The 17,954-nt window shown below is 39.3% G+C and overlaps 1 protein-coding gene across 1 annotated transcript in view; it reads left to right on the forward strand.

Annotated features, from left to right (window-relative positions):
* Positions 1-4,394: 4,394 nt before the first annotated feature.
* Positions 4,395-17,954, forward strand: part of sle (slender lobes) — a 105,976-nt gene continuing 92,416 nt past the window's right edge. Inside the window, exons 1-2 of the mRNA XM_067760355.1 lie at positions 4,395-4,553; positions 4,741-4,845. Coding sequence (XP_067616456.1) covers positions 4,517-4,553; positions 4,741-4,845 — 142 coding nt within the window. The 5' untranslated portion in view covers positions 4,395-4,516. The remainder of the gene's footprint in view (positions 4,554-4,740; positions 4,846-17,954) is intronic.

Raw genomic sequence — 17,954 nt, forward strand, 5'->3', positions numbered from 1 at the left:
AAAGTGAATTAGCTTGAGCAAACGATATATAAACGCTTTCAAAATTTTACTTATTTTGAGTTTTTTAATGAAGTAAATTTTTGATGAAGTAAACAAAATATGAGTAGGTACTGGGCTGACTGCTATTGGCGTTGAAATAATATCAATTTTGTAAATTTTTTCTAACATATTCTTTTTCGTCCGTGCTTTTTTTCGTTTCAAAAAACGGCTAAGGGCTCATTTACATACCTATATCTGCACACTCAGCATATATATCTAAGCCCCTTTTTTACAAAAATTAAACGACAGCCTTGAGATTTTGTCTCCTTTTCTCGTTGTATATCTGTACTGTAATGTTTGACAGGCTGCACAGTTAAGTAGTAGCGATATAGAAGTATTACATACATATTTGCAATGCGTTCGCGGACCAGCATCAGCCGATCATTGCTCGTGTTTTAACGACCGTGATCACGGCACGATGACGATCGAACAGAGTTGCCAAAAGTAAAATATTGCATACAAATAACTGATAATAAAATTTTACTATGGCAACTCTGATAAAATGCAACCACGCAACTGGTTTTATGTATACATACTATAGAATAGAGGAATTGGCGCGTAATCATATTCAAAATAAAATAGATTTTAAAATTAGTTGCAGCTTTTTGACATAATTTTCTATGAGCTATCTGTCAAAAAAGCTGAAACTAAATTTAAAACCTATTTTATTTTGACTATGACTATGCGCCATTGTGTCGGAAAGAATTATCGGAGTGAATTTCATTTAAAAGACAAACAACTTTATTGGTGAAAAAATAAAATAAATAAATGAATAAAGAAACTAATATAATTTTTTTTTTTATAAATTTTATGTTTTATTTTGGGTGGCATCTTTTCTAGCTATGGTTTTAAAGTACTCTTCCATAGCTACTCCAAGGAGTAATGCTTTGAGAGTACTTTCTTAAATAATCTCCTGTAGGTACTTCATTAGGTAATCCATCGAGGGTGGTTTAACGAGTACCCTTTCGCTAGTATTCCAAAGAGTAATGTTTTGAGAGAAGTTTCGCAAGTAATCTCTTGTCGGTACTCCATGGAGTAATATTTCAGGAGCAGTTTAGAGAGTACTGTTCCGCGGAGTATCTGCGAGTAGTTTTTCTGGAGTACTTTGGCATATGATCCTCTGTGGGTGCTCCATGGAGTACTAGAGTGAAAGTACTTTGGAAAGTACTCTCACGTTTATGGATTTGGCGAAAACCCAAAAACCAATTGGTTGGCTATGGTATGATTACGGCGTTAGCGTTATGGCATGGCACCATTAATCTATTACATTTATTTTCATAAGGTAGGTTCGATCAGCTGTTTTATCTGGTTATGGTTTCACCATTAATTACTTTTTATTACTTAATATATATATATATATCATACAAGTCTAAATCAAAATGAATTTGTTATATTTTAAATTTATTGTGAAATCAAAAAATATGTAAACATATTAAAAATAAATAGCAATCTAATCTAATCTAATTAGCTCTTTAACCCTAACGCCATAGTCGTAACCATACCCATATCCATAACCATCTCAAATGTGATCGATTAATGGTACCTTAACCTAAAAATGAAGAAAACGGAAAAAATTACAAACATATTCTACAAAAAATAAGTCTTCTAGTCAAAATGTATCAAAAACAATAAATAAATGCCATCATACGGTGGCAAAGAGCCTGATCCAGATAAATAATTTTGCATGTAAATGCAACAACAACGATTTGACCCAAATAAATCCAGATATAAGTCTGGTTCAATTTGTGAGCCAGATAATTTGTTAATTACTTGTCTTTAGTTTGGCAACGCTGCCTTTAATGAACTTACTTTTTCAAAAATAGATGTCGCTGTTTAGCCTTTCGCCGCATGAGTTAAATGAAAAACAGCGGCGACATCTGCCTATCACATTTCACGTGTGCGAAAATATCACGACATCTGCTTCTCAAGTCTCTCAATGATTCAGAGCATTCCCGTGAGGATTACGTGTGAGCCAGAGCTGTAAAACTCAATGGATGACGGCAATTATCAACAAAAAGTTATTAAATTCACCAACTAAAATTTGTTTAGGTTATGGATATGGCGAAAAACCAAAAACCAATTGGTTGGCTATGGTATAGTTATGGCGTTAGCGGTATGGTGTGGCACCATAAATTGATTACATTGATTTCCATCATGGTATAAAAAAGAAGGTAGTTCCACTCAAAATTTTTTGACGTATTTGGGGATTTTTGAAGTTTCACAATAATTGTTGTTTTGCTAGAACCGTTGCCATACCGTTACTGTTTAAGGCGAAATTGTGTTTTTTCGGAATGGAATTTTCCTTCAGGATGAAAAGGCAATGGTCATCTGAGACAATAATAATATGCTTTAGCATGATTTATGTATGTGTTTGCATATCTATTGAGAATCTGTAAAACATGCAATTTTACTGAAAAATAGTGGATGACTCATACATTGGTTAATGACTCATATCTTTATGGCAGCTTGACCCCTAGACAGAAAAAAAAATACACGGAAAATTCTGTTGTTCTAGCGTGGCCCTATTATCATGCCTCTACAGTCGATATTTCTCAAGGCATGTTGAGAAAAAGTGTACCTGCAAAGTCTGCAGTGAGTGAGAGGTGTATAATTTGTTAAGTTTGTGGAACGCCACATCAATGTTAATGCTAAAAGGGCACAGAATGTATATAGGCGGGGCTTTTCCCAAGGTGACCTCTGGTACAACGGGCAAAAGAACTCTCATTACTAGTGGTAACCTGCAGAGCTAGAGGGCATGTGGACTTGTAGCCAATTTATCACCATCCAATTTCATAAAATATGCTAAACTCTTTAGAAATTGCGGCTTCGGTTTATAAGGACCTTGTTCGGGCAGTCAATTGACAAACGTGTATCTTTTGGCAACATGTTCTGATCAAACACACGGACACTTAAGAAGGCTTATATTCTTGCTTTGTACACTTCGGTCAATGTTTCTTCCACCAAAGCAATTTTCGGGAGCTGGAAAAACTTATTAAAAACATTCTATCCTAGGCTGATATTTCGTATTAAAATATTTCCAACTTATGCGGCTCATTTTTTCTTTTTCATTAAAAAAACTATGAGAGTAATTTAGTCGTATCCGTTATTATGAAATCCATCAAAATTAGAAAAATTCGTAACAGTTTTCAATCTGGTAGCTTGTGAAATTGTCATCGTCCCCGCAAAATCAAGTGTTTAATGCGGCAGTTACTCATGAACGTACGTACCAAAAACGTGTCAGCTGACACGACTATCTTATGAGTGTGCAATGTAAACGAAAACCCACCGACGTGCAACGCCCGTACTCACGTAGCCCGGCACGTAGAAATCAAAACAATTTTAATTTTTTCCGTAAGAACGTGTCAGCTGATCGCTCTCTCACTAGACAGAGTTGCCTAGTAAACTTTTGTGCGCTAATTTTTGACCGTTTGCAATTTTATGCAAAAGCACCTAATTAAAGTTTGAAAAATTGTGAAAATAATTCGAAATAATTATGTAAAAGTCCAGATTATAAATATGTAATCTATTTATACTTATTTAATATTTATTCCGGCCCTTTACAATATCAAAAATTAAATTAGAAAAAGTTGATGTTTCCATAATCATACATGCAAAATGGTCAATGGCAACAGTGCTTATCTGTAAACAATACACACACAAATATGTGTGTAGTATATTATGTACCTATACACACACGCACACATTGATTCCTGCGGGCTTGAGAGTTCGGTCAAAAGTGCTTCGTACGACAAACGTCCGTACGTACGGCACACGTCGGCATTGTAAATTTTACCAAGTAGCGCAGCTAACAGCTGATCGGTGAAAATTCGAACATTCACACGCACAGTTCTCGAATCAGTTTAAAAAAAAAAATTTAGATTATTTAATTCAAATTTTAAAGTGAGATAATCCTTATAAATTTATGTATACAAAATATATATGTCGTTTTTGTTGTTATTAAAACAATAGTTTTATTTATATTAAAGCTTTTATCATTTTTTTTTTTAACTTTGAAAAAACTCCGATCACCATTCCTTCATTATATGACATTCGACTGCCTAGTCCACTGCCTTCCACTCTATTCGCAACATAACCTCTACTTAAGCTGCCAAACTATATAGTAAACAATGCACGTCGGTGGGTAACTGCCGCATAACGTCACACTAAATGGAACTACCACCATTTTTTGTATCATGGATTTCCATAAGGTAGTTGCGGTCAGCTGTTTTATCTCGTTATGGTTTTATGGTTATAAGACCTTTAAATACACCTTAAGTCACCATTAATTAGCCCTTAAGCGAAAGAAAGCTTTTTTGCAACCCTGAAAAATTTAAAAACCGTTTGAAAGCCAACAATTTGCTAGAAGATGAAAAGTCGCCCAATAGAAGCACATGTAAAGTAATTGTACTATTCGTAGTGGTTGTGGATTTTTGTGTTTTTAATTAAATAAGGACGATTTAAGAGGGTTGTACAAGTAATGGATAGTTTGGATGATGTTTCCTCAGGAGGGCGTGGTGGGTATTATAATATACATAGTATAAGGATATGGCATACCATGATGGAATGAGTTTTACGCCATTTTTCTTAACGGGTCGGACGTCTGCATTCCAACAATCATCTAATACGACGGGATCCGCCTGCTTTATTATCCAAATAATTTTCTTCGCATATCTGAACAGAATTTTTTTTCTTCCATTTCAGTCACGCGATCCTTGCGTAAACGATTGACTTCTGTGGATAGCATTGATACAGGGAGCAGACCATCTACTCCTCAGCTTACTAAACTTACATCAATTCCAGAGTCAAGTAAGTACATACAAGATGTTTTAAAAAATAAAAGATTAAATTTAAAATTCGGGTAAAATTCTGGAGCAGTGAGTAAATTAGCACACAACTGCTAAAACACGTCTAGAAATATAAGCAGATTATATATTGGATATTAAACTGTCAAGAGATACTTCCAAAAACCGAAAAATGACCCGGAAAGCATCGAAACGGGTGGTGAGACCCATATTTTCACACTTTATGCATTGGCGGCTTTCGGCCGCGCTTATACAAATCTACCCTGGCCGGTCGACTACCGGCTTGGGATCAAATTTGATCTGTGCCAAACCCCTTTCTACCAGAGACAATTATTTTGATGAATATTTGTAAAATAGTAATTTCATTTCAATATTTTGTAGTCAAAGGATACATCGCAATAAGAGCAAACAACAAAAAAATGGTGTTAAGTATTTTCAGACATTTTAAAATAGCAATAGTTATTACACAATTTATATTTTAAATTAATTATGGGTTAGCGGCCGCCGTGGTGTGATTCTAGCGTGATCCGCCTACCACACTGGGTTCACTCGTGGTGCAAAGTTACATCAAAAATTTTAGAAACAAGTTTTTTCAATTAGAGGAAAAATATTTCTAAGCGGTGTCGCCCCTCGGCAGTGTTTGGCAAGCACACCGAGTGTATTTCTGCTATGAAAAGCTCAGTGAAAACTCATCTGCCTTGCAGATGCCGTTCGGAATCGGCATAAAACAAGTAGGTCCATCCAGCCAATTTGTAGATAAAAATAAGAGGAGCACTACGCAAATTCGAAGAGAAGCTCGGCCTTAAATCTCTTCGGAGGTTATCGCGCCTTACATGCCTTACATTTATTTTATTTATTTTATGGGTTAACTCCAATTTTTTAAGTCTTTAGATTTTCCATTGAAAATCTTGGGACATGGTATGAAAATTGATACTTGTTTGGAAATTCTTCCAACATCAATGTTGACTTAGTTTTTTATGCGTTCTATTCAGCGTAGATGCTAAAAAAAAATGGATTCCTTGATGCAACACGATTGCCCACAAGTAGCCCCTTCAGTCAAACACCGAAAAGGGGTTGATAGGCGCAATTCACAGCGCTCGCAATACAGTTGTCAATATCACCTATGCGAGGTGAATCCTGTTAGAAATATGAATGTATCAAACACATATTTAGAACGCGAGATCTGCTGACCTCAAGTTCTTCATGGTACTAGGGAGTGGGAGCGCGACGGCCTAGAAGATTCAATGTGTTTTCAATTGTTGCCGATATGGCCGGGCTTGTACCTTTATCGCTACAACAACAACCCTATAAAATGGGTTGCCTCAACAGGAGAAAATTTAAAGTTAGAAATGCCCATCTTAGATGTGTTTTTGCAATGACTTTCATTTGAATAAAGCTATTGTAATGAAATTTGACAAGCCACTTCTTCTGACCACGACTAAAGAACCGCCACGGGCTGTCTTCTTACGTCCCCAGAAGACCATCTAGATAATCAGGCGAGAATACTCCCCATCAGGGAGAGAAATGAGATGCTAACCAAACAGTTTCTGTTGAATACCCAGAAACTTTGGCATCCCAACAGACATCTGATTGATGAGCCAACACCGCCTAGGGACTTAAGGAGTCATCTCCGTAAGCATTTTGAGGAAATACGGCACCTGAGAACTCAGCCGTATGAAGCAAAAAAACACAAGCAGGTCCTTGGTGAACTCCACAAACAGGCGTCGGACCTTTATGCCAGGAATTGCCCGGTGAATCCAGTACTCAAAAAACAGTACGCAAAACTTGCGGAAGAGGAACACATACCTCCCAGGGAAACGCGAGTCACTCTGGCTCAACTTCGTTCTGGATACTGTAACAGGTTAAACTCTTACATATCCAGAATCAACCCCGACATACAAAATGTATGCCCCGCTTGAAATGTGTCCCCACATGACACAAACCATCTCTTTAATTGTAATGTGGAACCAACGCCTCTAACACCCCTTTCATTATGGTCTACCCCTGTTGAAACAGCAAGTTTCCTTGGACTTCCGTTAGAGGATATTGATGACAATTCGTGATCGGTCGCAGCTATTAGGTGGGGCGAAGCATTGCTACAACAACAACAACAACGACTAAAGTTCTTACTTAAAGTGACTACAACCAGTATTTAACCACGCCCACTTTTTTATATCAAATAGTTTCTATAAATAGATTTCTTCGATATTCCAATACCAAATTGAGTTATTAACTTTACAATGTGATATATAGGTTGGCTGCATGGAGCCATCGCGATATACATACATTTTTTTTTAACCATGGGTGTGGCACCGCCTACTTGTTGTGTTAACAATGCTTCGCCCCATTCAATGGTTGAGACCAATCACAATCATAAATGGGATTCAAGGGGTTGTATAGCGCAACATATAGCTTCTCCAACCCAATTGTCAACCTCACCTTCGAGCGGCGAATCCCGTTTCACTAACAGACGAGGCTCTGGCGACCCCAAGCTCCTCATGGAACTTGGGGGTGGGGAGGGAGGGATGGCCTGAAGGTTCAATGTGGCCATATAAATCGTTCCCGAGATGGTCGGGCCAGCACCTTAATGGTGCTGTGTTACCGGAGCGTATCGGATCTGTATCCGACAAAGGACCATCACATCGATAACACTCCCCAAAGCCTTCGGGGAGTAACCTAATCGCTACAACAACAACAACAACCAATCACAAATTGTCATCAAAGTCCTCTTAACGAAACTCTAATGAAACTGGTAGAAACAGGGGCGGGCCATAGGGAGATCATTACTTATGTCGGGGTTGATTCTGGACAAGTAAGAGTTTAACCTGCTACAGTATCCAGAATGAAGTTGTGCCAGGGTATTTGTATTTTGTATTTATTGTGTTGTTGTAGCAGTGCTTCGCACCGTCCAATAGGTGGACCGATCACAAATTGTCATCAAAGTCCTCTAACGGGAGTCCAAGGAAATTTACATTTTCAGCAGGGGTGGACCATATTGAGAGCGGTGTTGTTGTTGTAGCGATAAGGACACTCCCCGAAGGCCTTGCGGAGTGTTATCGATGTTGATCGTCCATCGCCAGATGCAGATACGGTACGTTCCTTTACCAAGCCCGACCATCTCGGAATGATTTTTTATGACCACATGCGACCTTCCAGGCCATACCACCCTCCCATCCCCTAGATCAATGAGGAGTTCGGGGTCGCCAGAGCCTCGGCTGTTAATGAAACAGGATTTGCCACGGATAGGTGAGGTTGATAATTGGGTTGGAGGAGCTATATATTGCGCTGGCAACCCCTTGAAAGGGCTGCGCTACACAACCCCTTGAATCTATTTGGTATTTTAGTCGCCTCTTGCGACAGGCATACCTACCGCGGCTATATTCTAACGCGCTGGGTAGACATTTTGTATGTCGGGGTTGATTCTGGATAGATAAAGAGTTTAACCTGTTACAGTATCCAGATCGAAGTTGAGCTAGAGTGACGCGCGTTTCCCTAGGGAGAGTGCGTTCCTCTTCTGCAAGTTCTGGATATTTTTCTTTAAGAATTGGATTTGCCAGGCAATTCCTCACATAGAGGTCCGACGCCTGTTTGCGGATATCACTGAGGACCTGCTTATGCTTTTTTGCTTCATACGGCTATGTTCTCAGGTGCCCTATTTTAATTTATTTTTATAATTTAATTTATTTAATTTAGTCTACGGTGTTACAAACCTTACAGACTAGATAGCAATTTTAAAGTTCAAATAATTTAATTTAATGAACAAATAGATTGATCAGCTCAATAAATTGTAAAACAATAAATTTACAGACTAGATACAGACAAGTATAATAAAGCTTAGCTAACTATGAAAAGATTTCGGTTAAAAGTGATTTGAAAATGGGTTTAGTAGGCAAAGAGAAACCGATGGTCCGAGCAAAATCCGTATAAAAAATATCTACTGCGAATAGGCCTGTTGGGGATATGGAAACGGGTACTCTCAATGAGATATGGAGCTTCAATCGCACCACTAATAATGTCATAAACAAAAGTCAGCGAAATAGTGGTTCTTCTACAATGAAGGGACTGATGGCTTATGAGTGCACATCTATCTTTATATGAGGGAATCGGCTCCGAGAAATTCAGCGAACGCAACGCAAATCGAACAAAAGTTCTTTGCACCCGTTCAACCCTCATGATATGGCATTCATGATATGGTCGCCAAATGAAACAAGCATATTCCAGCTTAGAACGAACGAGCGACGTGAACAATAATTTAAGGGTATATGGGTCAGTGAAATCTGAGCTAAAACGCCGGATGAAAGCCAGAACTGAATACGACTTAGCAATTAGAATTTCGAATCAAAAACTACCCTAAGTCCTTAATCTCGCAAAGAGTAGAGAAACGGGTACCGTCTATGGCATACAAGGTGGTTATTGGTTCTACCCCAGATAGCAACATTGTCTAAGTCTGATTGGATGAGGGGAATATTTCGAATAAGGTGCCACGATTTTCCAATTTTTTTTTGGAGTGGTAGAGGGGGTCCTAAAAATTACAAAATAATCATTCGGAACTCTAGAAAACTCTTAGTTTATGAAAAAAAGCTTTTAAATTCCGAAATTTGGTAATAGCACAAAGCACAAAGTAATTGAACAATTCCACTACAACCAGCGTGAATTTAATAGAATGCTTTTAAACAAAAACCTAAAACATAGTAACGCATATGATGTAAATGAAAACACTGTTATTCTAGAAAAGTGTATACAAGATTTGGTGGTAGCTAATACGAGAAGTAGAACGATTAGAAATAGCTCAAGTCGTAACAAATGGCTTAACTCAACGTTAAAGAAGCTAAAAATAAATAAAATTAGAGCATTCTAAGCTGCAAGAGTAATGGACGATACCAATTCATGGTTCATTTATAAAAGTGCATGTAAAACATACAAACAAGAGATAATAAAGGCAAAAAATAAATACTTTAAGCAAAAAATCAAGAGCGCAACAAATCAAAAAGAAATGTGGAGAAAACGCAAAAATTTAATACTTAGCAAAGAAGTAAACGAAATAGGCTCTTATAAATAGTTTATAAAAACGAAGAAATAAGTGATGAAAATGAAATAGCTGATAAACTCAATAAATACTTCATTGAGAGCATAGAATTAATAGACCATTCAATTGATAACGAAATATATATTAACAATATTGATCATCGTCCTGAAACCTTTCATTTTAAAGAAATACCAATTTGCGAACTAAAGGCAATTTGTAAACAACTTAAAAACAAAAAAGATTGGAATAATGTGAGCCCAAAGATCATTTTGGAGAACTGGAATGTGCTTGGGCCTTTCTTAACAAAATTAATAAATCATTCATTAATGAGCGGAGTATTCCCAAATGAATGGAAGGACTCATTGGTAGTGCCGGTTGAAAAAATCGCTAAAACAAAAAAAATGTGAAGAGTTTCGTCCAATAAATACTCTTAAAATATTTGAAAAAATAACGGAAAGTGTTGTGAAAAATAAACTACAAACGTACCTAGAAACTAATAATATACTGTCTCTAAACCATTCCGGATTTCGTAAGAATCATTCATGCCAAAGTGCAATAAACTTCGTTGTAAGTGAGTGGAAGAAGCGTCCACGAAAAACAATAATAGCAGCGCTATTTCTTGATTTTAAAAGAGCATTTGAAACAAAGCTGTATATGTATGGAATAAGAGGAAAAGAGCTACTTTGGTTTAACGACTACCTTACAAATCGTAGACAGCAAACAAAAATAAAATAGTAGCCTTGCATAATCTAGTCTAATATCTAATATCTAATATATTGTCACGGATATTAGCATCACTAAATTATCCCATCACTAAGGCGATGCTAAGGCCATGCCAAGCAGTATTTACGTTAATAATCAAATCAAGTATACACATATATAAGGCAGCCCAGAGAGATGTCACACACAGATGCATTTACTTGTATGCCTATGTGCGCGCGAGAGACTGTAAACTACAAACATTCACATCAATAATTCAATCTTTATGTATCTACATAAACGAATAAATAATTGCGTCTACACATATGTACGTATACGAGCAGCGGAGCGGCAATGCACAAACACATGCATATATCTTATCTGAGTTGTCACAAGAGAGAGCAATAATTTGTGCACGTAGTTGTGGCTGGCGATTTTGTAGCCGAAACAACTAGTAAGTTCTGGAAATCGAAGAGCCTAGAAGTATGCAGCGTAAACTATAAAAGCGGGGCAAGCGAGTAAGAAGTAATTCAGTTTGATTTGAATTGTCAAGCAGTTACGAGTAAGACGATATCTAGCGAGCAATAGCACTATTATTTTGAAAGTCAGTTTCCTTTAAGCTATCAGTTTGGTTATTAAGCTATTCGTTGCACGGTTTGAGTGTTATTGTGAAGTATTTTAATAAAGGCCATTTTTCCATTATTCAATATTGGAGTTATTTATTCAACAGTTTAGCGATACGATCCTAGCAAAAGGGCAAATAAGAGGATTTGCAGGAAATTCGTTACAATTGGTGTCAGAAGAGGAATTGTTGAATAAATTCCGAAGATTGGGAATACAACTTGGACATGGCAAAGTTCAGTGAATTGAAGATCCAGCAACTGAAAAAGGAGTTGGAGAACCGTGGATTAAATACAACCGGCAATAAGATCGAACTTCAAGCACGGCTACGAGAGGTAATGGAGTCGCAAGGAATTGATGTGGACGAGTATGCCTTTTATCCTGATGGGGACGAGACAACAACAAAAATTGAAGAGAAAAATGAAACATCGCAGACAGTTACGAGCACAGACTTGAACATGATATTGGCTGCAATAGCTGCTCAAACATCGACAGTTTCATCAATGTCGTCACATATATCATCCCAACTAGAATCGCAGGAGACACGCATAACATCGAAGATTGAAGCACAAGAAACGCGTATGTCAGAAATGTCGACACAGATTACATCGAAGATTGAAGCACAAGAAACGCGTATGGTAGAAATGTCGACACAGATTACATCAAAGATGGAGACACAACTGAAAGAACAAGAGGCACGCATAACAGTACAACTCGAAGCGCGTATATCATCAAAACTCGAAGCACGTATGGACGAGAAAATAACGCAGTTTGAGGAAAAAATCGAAGCCGAGGTGGATGCTTTGAGAGGTCGTATACAAGAGTTGCAATTAAACCGCCCAGCTGTTTCAGCATGCAATCCAAAGGTAAAAACACCATCCTTTGACGGTTCTGTTCCTTTCCAGGTCTTTAAGCTACAATTTGAGAAGACGTCGGCAGCTAACAACTGGAATGCTGAAGATAAAGTTGCAGCTCTGTTCGTGGCATTGAAAGGGCCAGCAGCCGAAATCCTACAGACGATTCCCGAAGGAGAGCGGAACAACTATGAAGCATTGATGGCCGCTGTCGAGAGACGTTATGGAAGCGAGCATAGAAAACAGATATTCCAAATTGAGTTGCAAAACCGCTACCAAAAAGCAAATGAGACATTGCAGGAGTTTGCTTCAGATATTGAAAGATTGGCTCATCTTGCAAATGTCGACGCACCCGTGGAATACACTGAAAGGGTAAAAATCCAGAGTTTCATAAATGGCATACGGGACGTGGAAACGAAGCGAGCTACATACGCAAACCCAAAGCTGACATTTGCTGAAACGATATCACATGCATTGACTCAGGAAACGGCCTCACTATTGAGTAAACCAGCATACAAAGCTCATCGTGTGGAAGTGGACAGACCAGAATGGGTAGACAAAATTTTAGAAGCACTGAAGGGATCACAACAGAAAAATGCCGGAGTTATTAAATGTTTCAAGTGCGGCAACCCAGGTCATATTGCACGGCATTGCAGCACCGGTCCCAATAGCTCCAACAATGTGGGTGGCCGTAAACGCAGAGCTGAAGGAGATGAGCAAATCTCCAAGTCCACTCAATCGTTAAACTAAAGCGAGTCAGCCGCAAGGGGCGACAGCTGGCTCCCTCAATTGAATGCCCCATAATCTCTATCTCACAAATTGGAAGAAGGTCAAACAATCTTACTGTCGGAGGACATGTGGATGGAAAGGAACGTTTACTGACTGTAGATACGGGTGCATCTCATTCCATCATTCGAGCGGATTTAGTCAACAAGAAGATAACACCATTGCATGGAGCAAGATTGCGTACAGCCACTGGAGAAGACAGCACGGTTCTAGGAGAAGTATCATGTGAAGTCGCAATTGGGAACGTCACGGTAGTACACAATTTTATAGTGGCAGAGATTGTTGATGAAATCATAATTGGAGTGGACTTCTTAATCGACCAGGGCATCAAGATCGACATGCAAAGCAAGACGATGCGATATAAGAACATGGATGTACCACTTAATTTCGGCTACGAGAGAGGCTACAGTAGTAAACGAGTGCTGGTGGAAGAGAGTCAGCGAATACCACCAAAATCCGAAGCAGTCATCTGGGAAAAGGTTGATGGAGATTGTGGGACAAACAAATTGTGGGTTGTCGAAGCAGCAAACAAATCAGCACTGAACATACTTGTAGGAAAAACCCTGGCTATGACAAAACAAGATGGACGTGTTCCGGTAAGAGTACTCAATGAGTTCAATTCACCACTCAAACTGACTAAAGGAGCTATTTTGGGAAGATGCCAAGAGGCTGAAGTAGTTATTAACTGTGAACAGCTCCACGAACACGTTTCAGCTAGTAATACTAATCTTTCAAATGACATCACGGCATGGACGCAGGAGCTAGAGGAAGCATATCAGAGTAAGGCAAAACAACTGCTTCTAAAGTACGCGAACATATTTGACCAGGATGGTTCTAAACCAGGCCGCACCAACGTTGTGAAACATCAAATTGACACTGGAGATGCGAGGCCGATCCGTCAAGCTCCCCGTAGTGTTCCACTGGCGAAGCGGGAAGTTGTGAGTCAAATTATACAAGAAATGAGCGACATCGGCGTCATCGAACCATCAGCTAGTCCCTGGAGCTCACCGGTAGTATTTGTAAAGAAGAAGGATGGAAAAATGAGGTTTTGCGTGGACTACCGGAAGTTGAATGACGTTACGAAAAAGGATAGCTACCCATTGCCAAGAATTGACGACACTCTGGACTCGCTCTCTGGTACGAAATGGGTTTCCACACTGGACTTGAAAAGCGGCTACTGGCAAGTGGAGGTAAAGGAGGAAGACAAAGAGAAAACAGCCTTCAGCGTCGGAGATGGTCTTTGGCAATTTACAGTAATGCCCTTTGGACTACGTAATGCACCAGCTACTTTCGAGAGACTCATGGATCAGGTATTGAAAGGACTACATTGGAAAACATGCTTGGTGTACCTGGACGACATCATCGTATTGGGCAAGAATTTCGATGAACATCTTAAGAACTTGGAGGAAGTTTTCCAAAGAATAGCTGGCGCTGGTCTGAAGTTAAGTCCCAAAAAGTGTGCGCTGTTTAAAAAGGAAGTAAATTATTTGGGTCACAAGGTAACGACAGAGGGCATCTGCACTGCGAACGAAAAGATAGAGGCTGTAAAGGATTGGCCAAGACCACAGAACCTACATGAATTAAGAAGTTTCCTTGGGCTGTGCACATATTACCGCCGATTTGTACAAAATTTTTCCAGCGTAGCCCATAGCCTACATGAGCTTACAAGAAAAAATAAAGCTTTTGAATGGAAGAAGGAGCAAGAAGTGGCTTTCCAAACATTGAAGGAGCGTTTGTGCACTGCCCCAATGTTAGCATATCCGATGCCAGGAGCAACATTTATTCTAGATACAGATGCGAGTGGATATGCTATAGGAGGCGTTTTATCACAACAGGTCGATGGACAGGAGAAGGTAGTTGCATATTACAGCCGTTCGATTGGAAAACCAGAGAGGAACTACTGCGTTACGCGGAGAGAGCTGTTGGCATTGGTAGAGTGCGTTAAACATTTTCACAAATACCTCTACGGCCAGCGATTCCGTGTCAGGACAGATCACGCAGCTTTAAAATGGCTACTGCAGTTCCGTAATCCGGAAGGACAATTGGCACGGTGGATCGAGCGACTACAAAGCTATGACTTTTCCATTGAGCATCGAAAAGGTAGTACCCATGGAAATGCCGATGCAATGTCACGAAGACCATGTAGTTTGGAATGCAAGCACTGTTCAAAAGCCGAGGCTAAAGAAGACATTATAGATGTCCGGCTAATGACTATAACATGTACAGATGAATGGGACAAGGAACAGCTAAGAAAGTGCCAGCTAGAAGATGCAGATCTGTCACGTGTTATGCAAGGGCTCGAACGAAATGAAAGACCAAACAGAGAAGAGATGTCAGCAGAGAGTCCCATTGCGAAGTCATATTGGGCACAGTGGAACAGTTTAGAATTTATATCCGGTTGCCTTCATCGAGTATGGGAGAGTGAGGATGGTAAATACAAGAATATACTGATAGTTGTTCCCAGAAAGAGGATTCCTGATGTGCTCAGAGAGCTGCATAATGGTCCAAGCGGAGGTCATCTTGGAATCACGAAGACGCTCGAGAAGATTAAACAGAGATTCTATTGGGTTGGTTGCCGTCAGTCGGTCACTGAGTGGATTGCGAACTGCGAGGTTTGCAGCAGAGCGAAAGGGCCCAGAACACGAAGTCATGGCCAGATGAAGCGATATAACTCAGGTGCGCCATTTGAAAGGATCGCTATGGATGTCGCCGGTCCATTTCCTACTAGCAACGGCGGAAACAAATATGTACTGGTAGTTATGGATTATTTCAGCAAATGGCCAGAGGTATACCCAATCCCAAATCAAGAAGCGGAAACGGTAGCAGAAGTGTTTATAAACAATTGGGTTGCAAGGTATGGTGTACCAATGGAGTTACATTCTGACCAAGGCAGGAATTTCGAATCAGCTGTGTTCCAGGAAATGTGTAAGTCATTGGGCATTCGAAAAACACGGACAACTGCATTGCATCCTCAATCCGATGGTATGGTAGAACGATTCAATAGAACATTGGAGGAGCACTTAAGGAAAGTAGTGGACAAGTACCATAAAGAATGGGATACCCGCATACCATTATTCTTGATGGCTTACCGATCAGCAGTGCATGAGACAACGGGCTAAACCCCTGCAAAAGTAATTTTTGGCAATGACCTTAGACTGCCAGCTGATTTGAAGTTTGGGATAGATGCCAATGCGGAGAGAAATGTTAGGAAATCCACTAGTGATTTGGAAGAAGAGCTAAGAGAAATACATGATCTGATAAGGCAACGAACAAAGATTATGAGTGACAAGATGAAAGCCAGATATGATAAAGCAATTAATTCAGAAGGTTTTCAGGAAGGAGATTTGGTGCTGTTATACAACCCACAACGTAAAAAAGGTTTGTGCCCGAAATTGCAGTGTAATTGGGAAGGCCCATACAAAGTTGTAAAACGGATCAACGATGTAGTGTACCGCATACAAACCATCGGTAAACCACGAACCAAAATGAAAGTGGTCCATTTGGAAAGGCTAGCAACGTTTAGATCGAGAGATTTGTCTGATCGGGACGATCAGACTTAGGTGAAGGGCAGTGTCACGGATTATTAGCATCACTAAATTATCCCATCACTAAGGCGATGCTAAGGCCATGCCAAGCAGTATTTACGTTAATAATCAAATCAAGTATACACATATATAAGGCAGCCCAGAGAGATGTCACACACAGATGCATTTACTTGTATGCCTATGTGCGCGCGAGAGACTGTAAACTACAAACATTCACATCAATAATTCAATCTTTATGTATCTACATAAACGAATAAATAATTGCGTCTACACATATGTACGTATACGAGCAGCGGAGCGGCAATGCACAAACACATGCATATATCTTATCTGAGTTGTCACAAGAGAGAGCAATAATTTGTGCACGTAGTTGTGGCTGGCGATTTTGTAGCCGAAACAACTAGTAAGTTCTGGAAATCGAAGAGCCTAGAAGTATGCAGCGTAAACTATAAAAGCGGGGCAAGCGAGTAAGAAGTAATTCAGTTTGATTTGAATTGTCAAGCAGTTACGAGTAAGACGATATCTAGCGAGCAATAGCACTATTATTTTGAAAGTCAGTTTCCTTTAAGCTATCAGTTTGGTTATTAAGCTATTCGTTGCACGGTTTGAGTGTTATTGTGAAGTATTTTAATAAAGGCCATTTTTCCATTATTCAATATTGGAGTTATTTATTCAACAGTTTAGCGATACGATCCTAGCAAAAGGGCAAATAAGAGGATTTGCAGGAAATTCGTTACAATCTAATATATATTATAAATGGCAAAGTTTGGATGTGAAGATGTTTGGATGTTTGGATGTTTGTCCAGACGTTTGTCTTTGTGACTCAATCACGCAAGAACGGCTGGACCGATTTGGATGAAATTTTGCACACATATAGCCAATAGTCTAGAAGGATCTACTAACTATATATTTTTGAAAAGGGGCGTGGTCCCCCCCCCCCTAGGAACAGTTATAATTTAATTATTATCTTTTTTCGTCTTTGCGACTGAATCACGCCAGAATGGCTACACGGATTTTGATGAAATTTGGAACACAGACAGTAGTATACTAGCGAAATTTTTTTCGAACATGGAAAGAGGGGTGGGGGTCCCACGACCCCTTCGAGAAATTATTTTTCAATAATTTTTACACATAACTTTACGTATACTGGCCTTCACCAATATCACAGACTCAAGGGGTCAAATAAGTCGAGGGCTTACAAAGTAAGCAGTGACACCCTCCGCCCGCCCCCTTCCTTTATCTCCCCCTCTGGTGTAAAATCTATAAATTGTTATAACTCAATATAAATTTTCTCCTAAATCAATAGTTTTTGGTATCTGGTACATACAGAACGAGATCTAGACAATTTTGGAGGAACGATCAGTGGTCCTCTCCTCTACTCCCGCCAACCGCCCTCCATCAATTGTTTTTATTAGCACGCTTTTATTAGCTTTACCTGTATGTTTCTATGTAACTTTTTATTCGCTCCAATGCGCCTGCTGCCTTATTAACATGGTTTTATAATTAGCTTCACCTTATTTGTAATCCCGTAAGGGTCATATCGAGACCCACCGGGATCATTTCTGAATGGTTTTCGGGATCG

Source organism: Eurosta solidaginis, chromosome 1 (assembly GCF_040869045.1).
Source record: "Eurosta solidaginis isolate ZX-2024a chromosome 1, ASM4086904v1, whole genome shotgun sequence".
NCBI classification, from domain to species: Eukaryota; Metazoa; Arthropoda; class Insecta; order Diptera; family Tephritidae; genus Eurosta; species Eurosta solidaginis.